This window comes from Monodon monoceros, unplaced genomic scaffold (genome assembly GCF_005190385.1).
Source record: "Monodon monoceros isolate NGI ecotype Baffin Bay Population unplaced genomic scaffold, NGI_Narwhal_1 Super_Scaffold_4, whole genome shotgun sequence".
Lineage (NCBI taxonomy): Eukaryota > Metazoa > Chordata > Mammalia > Artiodactyla > Monodontidae > Monodon > Monodon monoceros.
In genome coordinates this window covers 2,056,809-2,070,669 of record NW_021703781.1, presented here as the reverse complement: position 1 = coordinate 2,070,669, position 13,861 = coordinate 2,056,809, and the positions used below count along the sequence as shown (strand labels likewise).

General features: G+C 58.2%; 1 protein-coding gene across 3 annotated transcripts in view; it reads right to left on the bottom strand.

Moving 5' to 3' along the window:
- Positions 1 to 8,787: 8,787 nt before the first annotated feature.
- The window catches only part of TRIM67 (tripartite motif containing 67), a 47,379-nt gene continuing 42,305 nt past the window's right edge, over positions 8,788 to 13,861 (bottom strand). For 2 of the 3 annotated variants that reach the window (XM_029200940.1, XM_029200941.1), the window contains 4 exons: positions 13,332 to 13,470; positions 11,935 to 12,238; positions 10,003 to 10,165; positions 8,788 to 8,853 (listed from right to left, as the gene is read on the bottom strand). In XM_029200940.1, the coding sequence (XP_029056773.1) occupies positions 8,788 to 8,853; positions 10,003 to 10,165; positions 11,935 to 12,238; positions 13,332 to 13,470 (672 nt within the window). Of the gene's footprint in view, positions 8,854 to 9,795; positions 10,166 to 11,934; positions 12,239 to 13,331; positions 13,471 to 13,861 lie in introns of those variants that run through there. The other variant, XM_029200938.1, reaches the window with a different exon arrangement.

Genomic DNA, 13,861 nt, shown 5'->3' with positions numbered 1-13,861 from the left:
GTGGTAAAAATGACCATGACTCTTAAATAACACAACAGATGAGTTAAGCAAATGTTATCTCCTTCTAAGTCATCACCTGGGGTAATCATACATATATTTTAAAATAATATTGCCCTTGTTGAAAGTGTCTGGAACTTCTCAAAGCTTGTGGAACTTTAAAAAAAAAAGGTCTTCAATTTTTTTTGTTTTCAGTGACAAAAATTGAGATCCAAGCCTAACAAATAATAAAGTTTTGGTGAAAACAGAGGGGTACTTTTCACTGCTGGCTGACTTTCTTAAGCGACTCATACATTGACTCTGAAGGCATTGCCATTGTTCAAAATATGCTTTGAATTGAAGCAAGATTGGAAATGTTTTATTAAGTGAAAACACTAACTGTTTTATTTTTCAGGTTCACTTTGAAAGGCAGTGTTCGTTAGGGTGTATATTCTGGCAGTTTTTAAGAGGGACTTTTTTAAAAAATTTATGTATATTTATTTTTGCTGTGTTGGGTCTTCGTTTCTGTGCGAGGGCTTTCTCTAGTTGTGGCAAGCGGGGGCCCCTCTTCATCGTGGTACGCGGGGCTCTCACTATCGCGGCCTCTCTTGTTGCAGAGCACAGGCTCCAGACGCGCAGGCTCAGTAGTTGTGGCTCATGGGCCTAGTTGCTCCGCGGCATGTGGGATCTTCCCGGACCGGGGCTCGAACCCGTGTCCTCTGCATTGGCAGGCGGATTCTTAACCACTGCGCCACCAGGGAAGCCCAAGAGGGACTTTTTAAGAAGGTGTAGAAGATCCCAAATATGGCAGAAGCCCTAGGAAAAATCTCAGGAGCTGGAAATAACCTAGTGGAGTGGGCACCGGCCCAGTTTAACGTCCTCTCTTTCTCTGCAGGGAGCCGGGAAACCTAGTGGCTCCACCTCACCTCACCGCGCATGAGCTTCAGTGGCTCAGATAACTGAGCACTTGGCCCGACTCAGAACCATAGCCCCAGGCTAGTCAATTCTGGAAAAGCATGCAAATTCCTAGTATAAATTGCTTACCTTGTTTTTGTTTCACTTCTTAAATACGTACAGAGCAGTTTTGTGACCACTGGGTGCTCTGGAACCACTCAGAGGTCTAGAGGCTACAAGCAACCTGCACGGTAAGGACTGATGATCACGCATAAGACTGTGCTTTTATCTCCCTGTTGGTGAGGCTCCTTCCAGCAAGGTTAGCAGCAGAGAGAAGTGACAATGGAAAACGGTTCTTCGTGGAAGACAAGGGTCGTCTGGCAGCAGCCACAGAGGGAGGAGCCCTGGCCTGGGTGCGCTGGGTAAGAGCTTCCTCGCGGTCTCTTCCATACTCACCGCCCTCCCCCCGTCGCAGAGCGTCTCCCCGGTCGTGGACACATCGCGTGGATCGGTCCTGGTGCCACGCGACACTCCCACCTGCCCTTGCTCCCGGTGACCCGCTTAGGGAACTCGAGGTTCCCATCCCCAAAACTCTTGGCCTTGTGGACCTAGCGCCCCTACTTTGCAAAGAGGGAAGCAGAGAGCACAGCTGTGTCCCACTGAACCGAGGCTGTTGCCTGCATGAGAAGAGACACCACCCCGCAGGGGTGATTGAGCCTGACCAGCAAGAGCCGGTGGGGCTGCCGGCACCCAGGGGCCAGGGAGGGGTCTGTCTGCGCCCAGGTGGTCACCCAGGTGTCTCTCGTACTCCCTGTCCCCAGTGTGGGTGGCAAACACACAAGTGCTGGAACCCTGGACTGCGAAGGGCCTGGGGAGCTGAGGCTCGGATCCTCCCCACCCGCCAGCCCGCAGGAGATGAGGGTTTGAATCAGGTGCTGGGTGATGGTGGAGGGAGTCCAGGGTAAGGAGGAAAGGGCGCTAATGGTGAGTGTCTGGGCAGCGCCAGGCCCAGCGAGCCTTCCTCAGCTCAGCTCCCCTCACTGGAACTCTGGAAGAGCTTCTCCCCAAACCTCAGGGAGGCACAGGTGTGTGGCCCAGGGGGGTGGACCGGTGGGCCCTGCGATGTCCCTCGCAGATGCCCCGTCGGGAATAAGGACTTGGTCCCTCTGCTGCCAAGAGTGCTAAGCACACAGCCTTCAGCGGTCAGCGCCTTTCGGGGACTGCCCGCCCCCTTCCCGTGCTGGCCACAGGCAGCGATAATTGACCTGAGGGCATTATTTTTTATTTTTAAATATTTAGTTTTTATTTATTTGGCTGCACGGGGTCTTCGTTGCGGCATGCAGACTCCTAGTTGTGGCATGCCTGTGGGATCTAGTTCCCCGACCAGGGATTGAACCGGGCTCCCCTGCATTGGGAGCGCAGAGTCCTAGCCACTGGGCCACCAGGGAAGTCCTGATGTGAGGGACTTGTCATCCCAGCTCTGGATGACTCCAGTTGAGGTGTGAGGCCCTCGCTGAGTCTCCCTTGGCCTGATTCTGCTTCCTTCTCTTTGTGTTGATGCCAAGAGCTCTCTCTAAGGGACGTCCTGCCCGCTGCTCTCAGAGTCTGCGACTGCCCCCGACCCTGCTGAACCACTCGGTGGTCTGGCAGGTGACTGAGGGCTGAGGCCAGGTCCTGGGCTGGGGGGGGCGCTGGAGATGGCTGCTCTTGGGGAGCATAATTTGAGGGAAGTGAAGGGGGCACAGAGTTTTCAGTCGGACACCAGGCTCGGTCTGGGTGAAGGGGCCGGTCGGTCTCCTTCATGCTCCCAGGTCACTTAGGACGTTTCCCCCAAGTCTAACCTTCCACTGTAACCCATGATCGATTTTTCATATGTGAATTTATCTTTAACCATATGTTAACTGTTATCAATTTCCAGCCTTATTACCTCTTGCAAAAATGAATTCCATGGACTGCTTGAGATGGTACCTTATAGAAGAGAGTCAAATGTGATCACTTCACGATTTCCCGGGCACACGCCGCAGAAGCACATTGACCTTGGGGTCCCTCCACCCCGCCCCACAGTCTCTGCCCCATCCAGCTGGCATTTAGGCCGCTTTGGAGAGAGGCAGGCCTTGCCGCTGAGCAGTAATCACAGACCATACCTTGTCTTTCAGCTGTTGGCAGTGTCAAAAGAATTTATTTCAAATCTGCTTAAGACTGTGGTAAAACTCAGGTTTTCCAAAAGGCAATACACGAAGTTCAACCAACCCCCAAGGACCAGAAGACACAGTGTCTGCAATTCAAAAAATACAAACGCTTGGGATACCAATACAAAAATTAGAAAAAAGTTGCATACCTTCCCCCCACTTCCCTCCTCCGTGTTTCCAGTGGAACGTGAACACCGACGGGACCAAGAGCTGCCACCAAATGCCAACAGCTCCCAACAGAAAGTGGATGCGGTGGGGGAGGGTTGGGGGGAGGGAGAAAGCGGGGCAAAGAAAGACAGGAAGATGGAGGTTCTGTCGACAGCCGAAACAAGGACACAAAGCTTTTTGTTACTCTTAAAATCCCTTTGCCAACGTTAAACACACATCTCTCATGCTTGATACAACAGTTTAGTGTGAAAGCAGCAATTCTACATCATGCATTTCACGTTTTCTGCTTTGCTCACTCTGCACTTCCTGTTGGTGCTGAGCAACCCCGGGGTCTGGGCCGTCGGGCCACCAGGTGAGGAGTCGGAAAGGCCCTCCCCAGGCTGCAGCCTCCCCCAGGAAGCATCCGCCACGCTCCTGCGTCCACAGCCGCAAGCAGTCACTTTTCCACACCTGAAGCCTGTCTTGGACTCTCCTCAGAGGCTTCCTGAGGGCCTGGCCTGGGGACCAGCGCCCACCTTGCTGGCCCGAGAGTCCCCTGGGTCTCCCGGGACCCGGGCAGGCAGCCCCCGCCCTGTGGGAGCCGCGCCCTTTGAGAGAAGGCGATGCCTCCCGCGGCTTAGAGGTTTGCCTGGACCCTCAGCTCCCACCTCCTGACTCAAGTCGGCATGGTTCATCGCGAAAGCCAGGAGCCCCCCCTTACCAGGTAGTGCCTGTGTGTGAGCAGCCCCTCCACCTAACCCGCCTTCCACACTTAGACGCTGGTTTTCAAAGCCACTCCCTCTGCTGAGATCTTTGGAAACAGAGGAGACACGTCATCGGCTGGGGGACCCCTTAGATACTAGAACTAAGATAACCAAGGAGGCAGGAAGGCGGTCACTCTCCTTCCATGTTTCAAGGGGGTTTCTGCCTGCGGACGCCTTTGGGAACACTGACGCGTAGCCTGCTGACGGCTCTTCTGCTCTGACGGGGGAACAGCTGCTGTGTTGGCCTCTGTGCTCACGTGAAGCCGGTTTTGCCCCCTCGCGGCCGGGCAGCTGTGTAGTCAGCGCGTGCTCCTGGTCGCAAGAGGCTTGGATGGAAGACACTGGTCAGAGAATGCTTGGGAAAGTCACCGCACGTCCTCTGAATGTGAGCTGTTAGCCTGGACCTCCGTAGATGAAATGCGCCACTTTCTTCTCTAAGGAGCGTTATCCTGTGTTCCTCACAGCACACCAGACGAGGTAGGTTAGTGTGGCCGCTCCCACGTTCAGGCGGGGAGACTGAGGCACGGAAACACTGAAGAGATTTGGCCGCACCGGTACCAGGTTCAAGGAGAGGCGTTTCTGGGGGCTGAGCCTGGTCTCCTGCCCCAAACCTACTCTTCACTGTCTTACAGTCCATTTAAAGTTAAAGCCGTGGATCAAGGAATGTGACCAATGAATAGCTCCTGGCTCACTTGCAAAAGAAAAGCCGAGATTTCCCAGGATCCGCAGAGGCCTTGAATAGCTTTTTGATGATACCTGATTAGATTTCTTTGACCAGCTGAAGGCCACACCCCTCCGAAGAAGTTCCTGTTGCTTCCAGTCAAAAGTGGAAGGCAAAAAGTGAGCAGGCAAAAACACGGGTAAGGAGTTTTGCTTTCTAGGAATGGGGGTGGGTTGGGGACATTTGGGGAGTACAGAGTGAGACCTGACGGACTGGCTTCTGTGAGAGGCTCCCCTCATTTTACCGACCTGCCCCATCTGGCAGGACACTGCAGACCTGGGAAAGCCTGCTCGTGGGTGTCAAGATGAAGCCCGCAGCCTCGCGGTACAGGCTTTCCGGGGACCACAGCGTGGACGCCTCACGCATCACGGTACGTATGGACACGTGACAGACTGCCAGCATAACCCGGTGGTTCTCAGCCAGGGAGTCTGCAGACACTTCTACCTGTCACAACTGATTTGGGGCGCTACTGGCATCTAGTGAGTCAGGGACGCTTCTCAACATCCTGTAGTGCACAGGGCAGGATCCCACAACAGAGAAATAGCCCTCCCGCTCTCGCCCGCCGTGCCAAATGTCAGTAGTGCTGAGGCTAAGAACTCCTGGCATCGCCCAGGGTCTCGTGATAGTGTTTTTCAGCACTCACAGGCTGAGTGCCCTGGGGCTGTATCCACCCTCCCGACCTCACAGCCAGCAGGCGCCCTGGGACCAGCGGCAGCTTCCTGTACAAGCGACCTGCTCACCTGCTCTGAAACCCGCCTTCTCAGGGGACCAAGCCTTTCAGTTGCAACTAGAATTAAGGCTTAAAAGCAAATATCCCTGGAAGAAGTACACATAGATCCTGCATCCTGGTCCTTTCCTGAGAGTGCTCTGGTAGGCAGAGGGCAGGGGCACCAGAGACGGGGCAGTCCTGGGCGCTAAGAGCAAGGAGGATGGGCCTGTCCCCATCACTCTCTGAACCCCTGTTCTGCCCAGGCTTGCGCTGTACGCATGACCCTCCCCAGTGTCGGTGGGCCACAGGGCGCCTGAGGTTGCTGTCGAAACTACAGATACGTACGTGTAGGGCTGAAGACTCAGCCTATAACTCTCTACAGTTTGATAGTTTTTAGGTGAGTCCCTTTGTGGGTCAGGATGACTGATGCCCACTTTAATTGGAATCGTTATTTTCCCAAACAGGACAGAGGGGGAAGCCGGGCTGTGTGTAATGTCTTACCTTGCTTTGAATTAGGAGCTAGGATGCTATGCAGTGAAATGCTATTGGACAATTTTTAAAGAGATTAATTCTAAAAGGAAAGGCATACACTTGGACCAAACTGGCTCACTAGCAAAGAACAAACTGCAGAACTACGTTGCTTGGGGGGGGGGGCCGGGGGGGGCGTTATTTACAATATAATGGAACTTGACACTTTAAATTACTTTGAATTCCTTTCTCACTGAAACTGCTTGATAGACGAATACCAAGTTATCCGTCAGCCAGCCCGACCAAAGCATCATCTTGATATCGTTTTTTATGTACAAACATGTCACCGCATTGTAAAGGAACAGAAAATTCAATGGCAGATGAGAAGCCCGTGACCTGTCGCTTCTACTCTGAATCCCAGGCTTCTCGAGTGGGTGACCCAAGGCCATGAGTTGTTGACGAGTCCCTTGTTCAGTCTGCTGGTTCCTCAAGAACACGGGTGTGCCGCACGGACCTGCCTTCTCCCCGAGGTCCGTTCCGGTTCCTAGAAGGTGTTTTGTGCTGAGGACAGGAGAGGTGGCTCTAGGACAGCCTGACGCGGTCCCCAGTATCCGCCGTATTGCTTCTGGGCCCCTGGAGGAGTTGGGAAAGGCACGTGCTCACCGGCTCCCCACTCACAGCCCCTCTGGCCGCCCCGGCCGTGGGGAGAGAGCCCCGGTGGCTTCTCTCTGAGCCGCAGGTCATGTTCTCCCTAAACAGGCCTCCCTTCTCCCTTTCCCATCTCCCTCTGACCGAGGTGCTGGCTCTCCGAAGGCTGGTACCAAGTCCAGGCTGATGCCCAGGAGCTCCTCCCCGAAGACGCAGGGCCAGGGCCGCATGGTCACACGGCTTCCATGATCCTGGGAGCTCCCCAGCCTTTCACTCAGACTCCACCGAAAAGAGCCAATTCCACCGGCCCGGCCCACCTCGGGACCGACGAGCTCATCTTTCCCAAAAGACACATCCCAAAGCCGACACCTCTGGCCCTGCCGGCCACGGCTCCCTTGGCCCCGGGAAGGCTGTGCCTCCTCTGGTTCCTCCAACCTTCAGGAACCTTCCATACCCTCCAAGCCGAGGCTGCCGGGGCCGTGGCCCAAGAGTGAGATGGAAGGGCAGTGGAAGCGGAGACGGGGCAGGCGGCCGGGGCGCCGGGCCGTGCGCATCACCTGCTGGGCTCTGGCCGGGGCTTCGGGGCGGGATGCGGGAGTGCCCTGGGAGCCACCCGCCGGACGACGAGGACGGGGCAAGACCTCGACTCCACCGAGCAGGTGGTTGCCAGGGCCTGGGCGGCGGAGGCTTGAACACAGCACCAGGCGGCTCCTGCAGACGCGGGGCAGCTGGCCTCGCAGGCCACCCCCCGTCTGGGAGCGGGAGCTTGAGGTAGGATTGTCGGATCTGCTGAATAGAGGGTAGGATTTACACAGCACTGGCCGGGCTGACTCAGAAAGCAAGTGCAGCGTCTAAACAAGCAGGTAGAAGTGAGTGAACTGAGTAAACACAGTTGGTGCCGGTTTCCAGGCTAAGTTTTATAAAAATCCAATCCAGCAAATAGACAAGTTACCCCTCGACCTCAAAAAGAATGCTTGATAAAATATATTCTTTTAAAAAGGAGAGAGAACGGCGTACTACCAGTTGGAGATGGAGGCGGTGGAGGCCAAGGAAGAAGAGACCCGGGAGGAGGGGGAGGGGCTCCGGGGCCAGGACGGCGGCCGGCTCCGGGCTCAGACCCTGCAGCGGGCTGCAGACTCAAGGGAGAAGGTTAGTGTTCCCAGCAGGCAGGGGAGGGCTCACCCCAGAGCCCCGCCCTGGCCACGTGGACTCCGCACAGCCGGGCTGGCGGGCAAGCAGGGAGACCAGGAACATGACGTCACCTGTTTCCTGCCTCCTGCAGAGTCCTGCCCGCCCCGTCAGGGCAGAGCCTCCCCTGCCATCGGGGCCACCTTTTGCTCTCATGATGCTTTCACGTTGACAGTAGATGGTCTCAAAGTGAAGGTGGACTGAGTATAAGGGTCTTCCCCAGGGACTCCCATCTCATACGCTCATGAGTCTGAGAGCCTCCGAGCTCGGAAGAGTAACAGGTTTGCAGCGAACGTCGTGGGGAGCCAGCTCCCGAAAAAGCCATCACCAGGTGGAGACTCTTCACACAGTGATTCAGATTCCAGTGTTTTCTTTTGTGTTTAAGAACTGAGTGAATTGTAGCAGACTGGGTGTGTGTGTGTGTGTGTGTGTGTGTGTGTGTAAGAGAGAGAGGTTGGTGGACTAATGAAGGACCCTAAGGAAACTATTTTAAAAAGTTCTCAACAGTTCAACGAGAGCGGCAAAGATCATGATGAATGATTAACATCCCTCTCTATCCATCCTGGATTAGGTCTGCAAGTGGCATAACGTACTGAAGAGTCCAGAACCGAAAAGCCAAAGGATAACAACGTTTCCTGGCAAAGATGGGAAACTGCACCCTTGGTTCTCTGAAGAAGACTTGACACTGAGGCCACAAGATTCCCGAGCGCTCCCCCCCCACCGCCGCCTCCTGCTCTCAGGATTCACGTCTCAGAGCCTGCTCTCCTCTTGCCCCCCAAAAAGACAAGCTTCTAAATCGGAAGGCAGGAAACAAAATGAAACCCCGAACACTTCCTTGCTCCCTTGAGAAAGGTCCCTCTTCGTATTTGTAACGGCCGGTGGAACGAGGGGAAACACACTCCCGTGTTCACCATTGACTGGGGCCTCCGTGCGCACAGCCTGCAGATCGTTCTCCGTCCCCCAAAGAAAGCGGGTCTCTAAGATGCTCCGTGGCTGCTGGGCTGCACCCAAGATGTGGCTGTGCTGCCCTGGGGGTTATGTGAGTGCAGTGAGGGACAGCCGTGCAAAGCAGGGCCTAGGAGGCTAGTTGCCCGGCAGCTTTGGCCGTCCCAGGTTGGTTGGCACTTCCAATCCCGTGTGCAGGGTGACCTGGAAAAGAAGATGCGGTGAGCGAGGGCGGGAGCTGCTGCCCGTGAACCCTGAGCGCAGACAGCTCAGCAGCTGTGCCGCCCTCTGCTCCGGGATCCCCACGGGCAGCAGCCCGCCTTCTCTGTGCTGTGGAGTCAGCTGTTTATCATGCTCGGCCTCACTGACATCAGGCCCGGGAGTCTGCCCCAGGAGCTGGTCGTTGCCTCTTTCACGCCGCCCCCACTGCCAGGAGCCCCGGCAAGGCTGATGCTCTCTTACAGTCGGGGGACTGGGGCTCTGGGTTTACATGCGTTTCTGCTTTCTTTCCATGGCCCTCTTTCCTCTCCTACATCTGTTCTATGAACCCTGTGGAAGAACAGCCCATATTTCAGGCTGCCTCAAAGCCCTTTTGCAAGGACTGGAGATACAAATCAATCAGTAAGTGACAATATTCAGGGTCAGTGGGCACCGCAAAGCAGGCCTCTGCCCCCCACCCCATATACCTCCCGGGCGGAGGAGCAGTGTGCCAGGAACAAAGGCTGGCACCCTGCTCCACGCTACTCTCCAAGCTTCCCTCACACCCTCACCGGGCTCCCATTTTGCCTCTGGGTGTGTCGGGCCTCCTGGGCCGGCGGTACCCCCGCAGCCCCCAGGACTGGGCCTGGCCCTGAGGGGCTGCCTGCTTCACGCAGGAGCCAGAGGGACAGGGAGGGTGAGAGGGAACCCTTAGGAGAGGTCCCGCCTCAGTTCGGTCTCTCCTCTCGGGGGAAAGCCACGTGGAGGCCCGGCACACCCCGGGCCATCGGGGCCCACGCCGGGCAGGGGCACCGACCTTCCTCTCTCCCAGAACATGGAAGAAGGACTTGCCTCCCTCCTCCACCCTCCCTGGCCCTCTCCACCCTGCCTGTCACCCGTCCCCTTCACACCCCGCCCCGAAGCTGCCACCTACAGCCTCTGCTCCTTTCAAGCGGACAAGCAAGAAAACATCATGCCGGAGAGGACCGTCTCCAGGGGATGCCCAGGTGGGCCGGTGGGTAAGCTCCCTGCCTGGACGGCACCGCGGACGGCTTCTTTAGAGCCCCCTTTGCCCGGCGCACTTTGGAGGCCCACGGGCAGCGGGGCCGGGGCCGGGGGCGGCAGACGGGCCCTGACCTGGAGGGTGCGCGGTACCTGCACGTTGCGGTTGAGGCTGAGGGCCGGCATGAAGACCCCGTCCACGTGGCTGAAGGCCGTAGGGCCCTGCTGCTGCCCGTTAATGAAGAAGGTCAGGGTGTGCTCGTTCAGGTCCAGTAGCACGCCCACGGTGGCCCCCTTGCACACGCCGCCTTCCGTCCTGGGAAGAGGAGCCCGACACGTAGGTGAGGACGGGAGGTATATGGGGTGGGGGGCAGACGCACGTGCGTCACGACGCACGCCGGGTACCCTCGCCTAAAAACACAGCCCCCGCGGCGGGGCAGGGCGCTGGCCATCCCACGGTGACCCGCGGCGGGGCACAGGGCGTGCGTCGTGACGCTCCTGACACCTGCTGCGAGGCTCCATTTCGTGGTGGCTGGGATTCGCCTCCACCGGGCGGGGCCGGTCCTTAGGCGGGCAGCACCGGGGCGGGCGGGCCGAGGCCGTCGGACCGTCCCCTCCCTTGGCTGGGGCTGAGGTCGGCCGGCCTTGCCACTGGCTGCTCTGCTCGGATCACCAAACCATCCTTGTCCTTTCCTGACTGGGAATGAGCTGGTCAGCTGGAGGCTGATGGTGGGCTGGGAGCACGGGAAACGGCGAGCAGCGCTCGCTGGGTGTTTTCAGAGGGCAGGTTTCCCGGAGGGTGAGCCGGGCCCCCCAGGGCAGGAGCCCGCCGGTGGGGAAGGGAACTGGCAGCGGGCCTGTTGGTGCTGTTCAGATGCTGACCACCAGGTGGCGGTAATGACCCGCCCAAGCGGCAGCCTCCCCCGGGGTCCCCCGGCCCAGCCCCGACCGCTCCGCTCCGCCCCGCCCCTGCCCCCCGGAACTGGAGCCGGCATCCTGAGTTAAACCCTGACACGGCCTCTAATGAGTCCTGTGACTTGAGCATCAGCCTTACGCCCCAATCTCATAATCTGCAAAATGGCGATCACAGTCGCACTTTCCCAGGGCCCAGACGGAACCGTAGGAGCCAGGGGCTTCCCACAGCATGGGGCACAAAGAAAGCTCCGCACCTGCTCTCTCTTGTTACGCCCGTCCCAGTGTATCTGGGCGCCTGCGTGGCCTAAGCAAGTAGAGACGGAGCTGCTGGGCCCAGACTCGGCCCCTGCGCGGTCTGTGAGCAGGCAGTCTGCAGCGCCCGCGCAGAGCTGCCTCTGGAGAGACGGTCACTACCAGTGAAAAGGCAGGTGGGAGGATCCGATCGGCCTCCACCCCCCCCCACCCCGCCCCGAGGATCCTCAGGCAAGTCCCTGCCCCAGACCAGGACCCCTGGGGCCATTTGCAGAGCTGCAGGTGGGCCCAGAGCACCGAGAGCCCCCAGAGCTGACCTTGCCCAGCGCTGGCGTGCAGGGAGGTCGGCCTCTCGGGGCCCCTCGCCTCTGCCCGCTGGGGAGAAGGCCCTCAGCAGACTGGGGAGGAAACCCCACAGCAAGCAGGCAGCTCTGAGGGTCACAACCCTCCACTTGTGGGTTCCTTGGCCAGGGCAGCCCCAGAGGGCCCGTCCCCCCAGCATGGGAGTTTCCCGTGTCCAGCCTGGTGACACCACTGCCAGGGCCGGGCTCAGGGTGAGGCAGTGCTGGGGGTGCCCGGACAGAGCCACCAGCAAGGAGCGCCCCAAGGGTGCCACACCTCCCGCCGGGCCGATTCACAGCCCTGCTGGGCTGACGGGTGTGGAGGAAAGCAGAGCGGAGGGGCGGTGGAACCCAGGCGCCGGGCTCGCTGAGCGGCCTGCACACCCGCTGGCTCTGCTGTGCTCTAGACTCTGTCCGATCCCCCCTCTGCGCTGCGGGCCAGCGCTCGCTTCTCCCTGGAAGCTGGACGCCAAAGTGGTCTAAAACACCGCCCGCCATTCCCGACCCCGGAACGTGGGAACAGCAGGAGGGCTCTCATCCCTAAGCCCCGCGACAGGGAGGCCGGGCGCTCACGCACCTGTTGGTGTGGGAGCTGCAGTGCATGAACCAGCTGCGGTTGCTGTCCACGTACATGGCCCAGGCCTTGTCGTCCTTGCCCAGCATCATGTCCTTGCCCACACTGGCCCTGGCCACCCCGAAGGCGGGGTCTGGGTGGTTGTCGTAGCGGTCCACGTGCAGCTCCCAGTAATGCACGCCCTTGGAGAAGGCCGCCGTGCCCAGCACCACCCGGTCATCGTAGCTGCTGCAGGTGGCAGTCTGGTTGTCGTTGGATAAAATGATGTCCCGGTGCCCAGAGTTGGGGTCAAACGTGAACCAGGCCACTGCAAAGGAAGGGGCAAGAGGCGCAGGGTGAGTGGCAGCCTGTGACCTGGGCTCGGAGACACAGACCCACTGGCATCTCTCAGGAAGCGGGCACCAGGTGTCGAATGTTCTTCCCTGTGCGATTCTCTCACACACACACACACACACACACACACACACACACACTCACGTTCCCTCCTCTGTGTTCATCCAAGATCCCAATCCCATGAACCCAACCTTGCCAAGGAACACAGACATTCAGGCCCCCAGTCTGAATGCTTTCGTGGAATCTTGGTTTCTAAGCCCCTTCTGCACGCTTCGGGCACTGTTATGAGTGAGGGGGAGTAGATATCCAGACCCCACCTCGTGGGAGGGGGATTTGAGACGCAGAGAGGTGAAGTGAGGTCACCAAAGCCCCAGAGCTCCAGGCTCCGCTTCACAGCCCGCTGGCAGGCGAGGGCCCCCGTGGGCACACAGCTGGTGAACCCATCTGGGGGGGGGGAAGGGTCATCTGCTCCTGTCCCTGGGAGACAGTCCAGGCCGTCACGTGTTCCCCAGAGGACGTGCTAGGATAAACAATGACACTAAACACAGGGCTGGCACCGTCCTGGGACCCCCTACATCATCCCTCGACGCTAAGGACTCAGATGATCAAAATCCCGCGGAACGCCGACGTGCTCTTGTTGCCTGAAACCTGAAAGGATGAAGCGCGGTGGGCACGCCTCAGATCTGAGCTCTCGCGCTGGGTATTCGAGGGGGTAGGTTCCTCTCTGGCAGCCGCCTGCCTTCTCTTCTCTGGGACCATCCTACCCGCTCTCGGCCCCTCGAAAGTGGGAGTTTAGCCTCCCTGTGCCTCTCAACTCCTAGCTTCCCTTCCCAGCTCCAGCAAATGGGGTGAAGGAGTGTCTCTTTCCTTCGTGGCTGGGGGGCAGGGAGGTGAGGCATATGGAGCCAGGTGAGCGGAGCAGGGGCGGGGCTGGAAGAGACAGACTCACCTGTTTCTGCCACTCCCTCACGCTCCCTCATGAGCAGCTCACAGATTTCCCTTGTCTGTCTGCCCGTCTGTGTGGGTTGGGCCTGAATCTGTTTCCCCCGAGACACCCCAGGGCTCACCGTCGGACGTCTGCAGGACGACGGTCTTACTGTAGGGCCCGACGCCAGAGGAGTTGAAAGCCTTGACCCTGGCATTGTAGGTGCTGTTGAAGTGAAGGCCGTCGATGGTGCACAGGGTCTCCTTGCCGACGTACACCTCCTGGAAGAGACCCAGACGGCTCGTCAGGCGCCTCTGTTATGTGGAAAATTTCTCTTAGCCGCACAGTGACATCAAGAGTGCTAGCATCCCCAAAGAGTTATTAATAAGGAGATTTTGGACACGTGGTGGCCGAGTCTCAGGCCACGTCCAAGTTGGACACAAACTCTTCCTATTGGCTGATGGGCCCTCTCCTGCGAAGGTATGAGGCGCGGTAGCCGGGATGCTGCCCGAGACCGTCCTGCCTCCGCAGAGGAGAGGCCGGACGGACAGAACTCCGGAGCCCGGGAGTGGGGCTGCTGAAAACCCCACTTCCTTCTCGATTGGAGTAAGAGGGGATTATTGGTTTCCAGTGGGAAATTAAGTTAGAAAAAACATGGGCTAAGCATCTAAA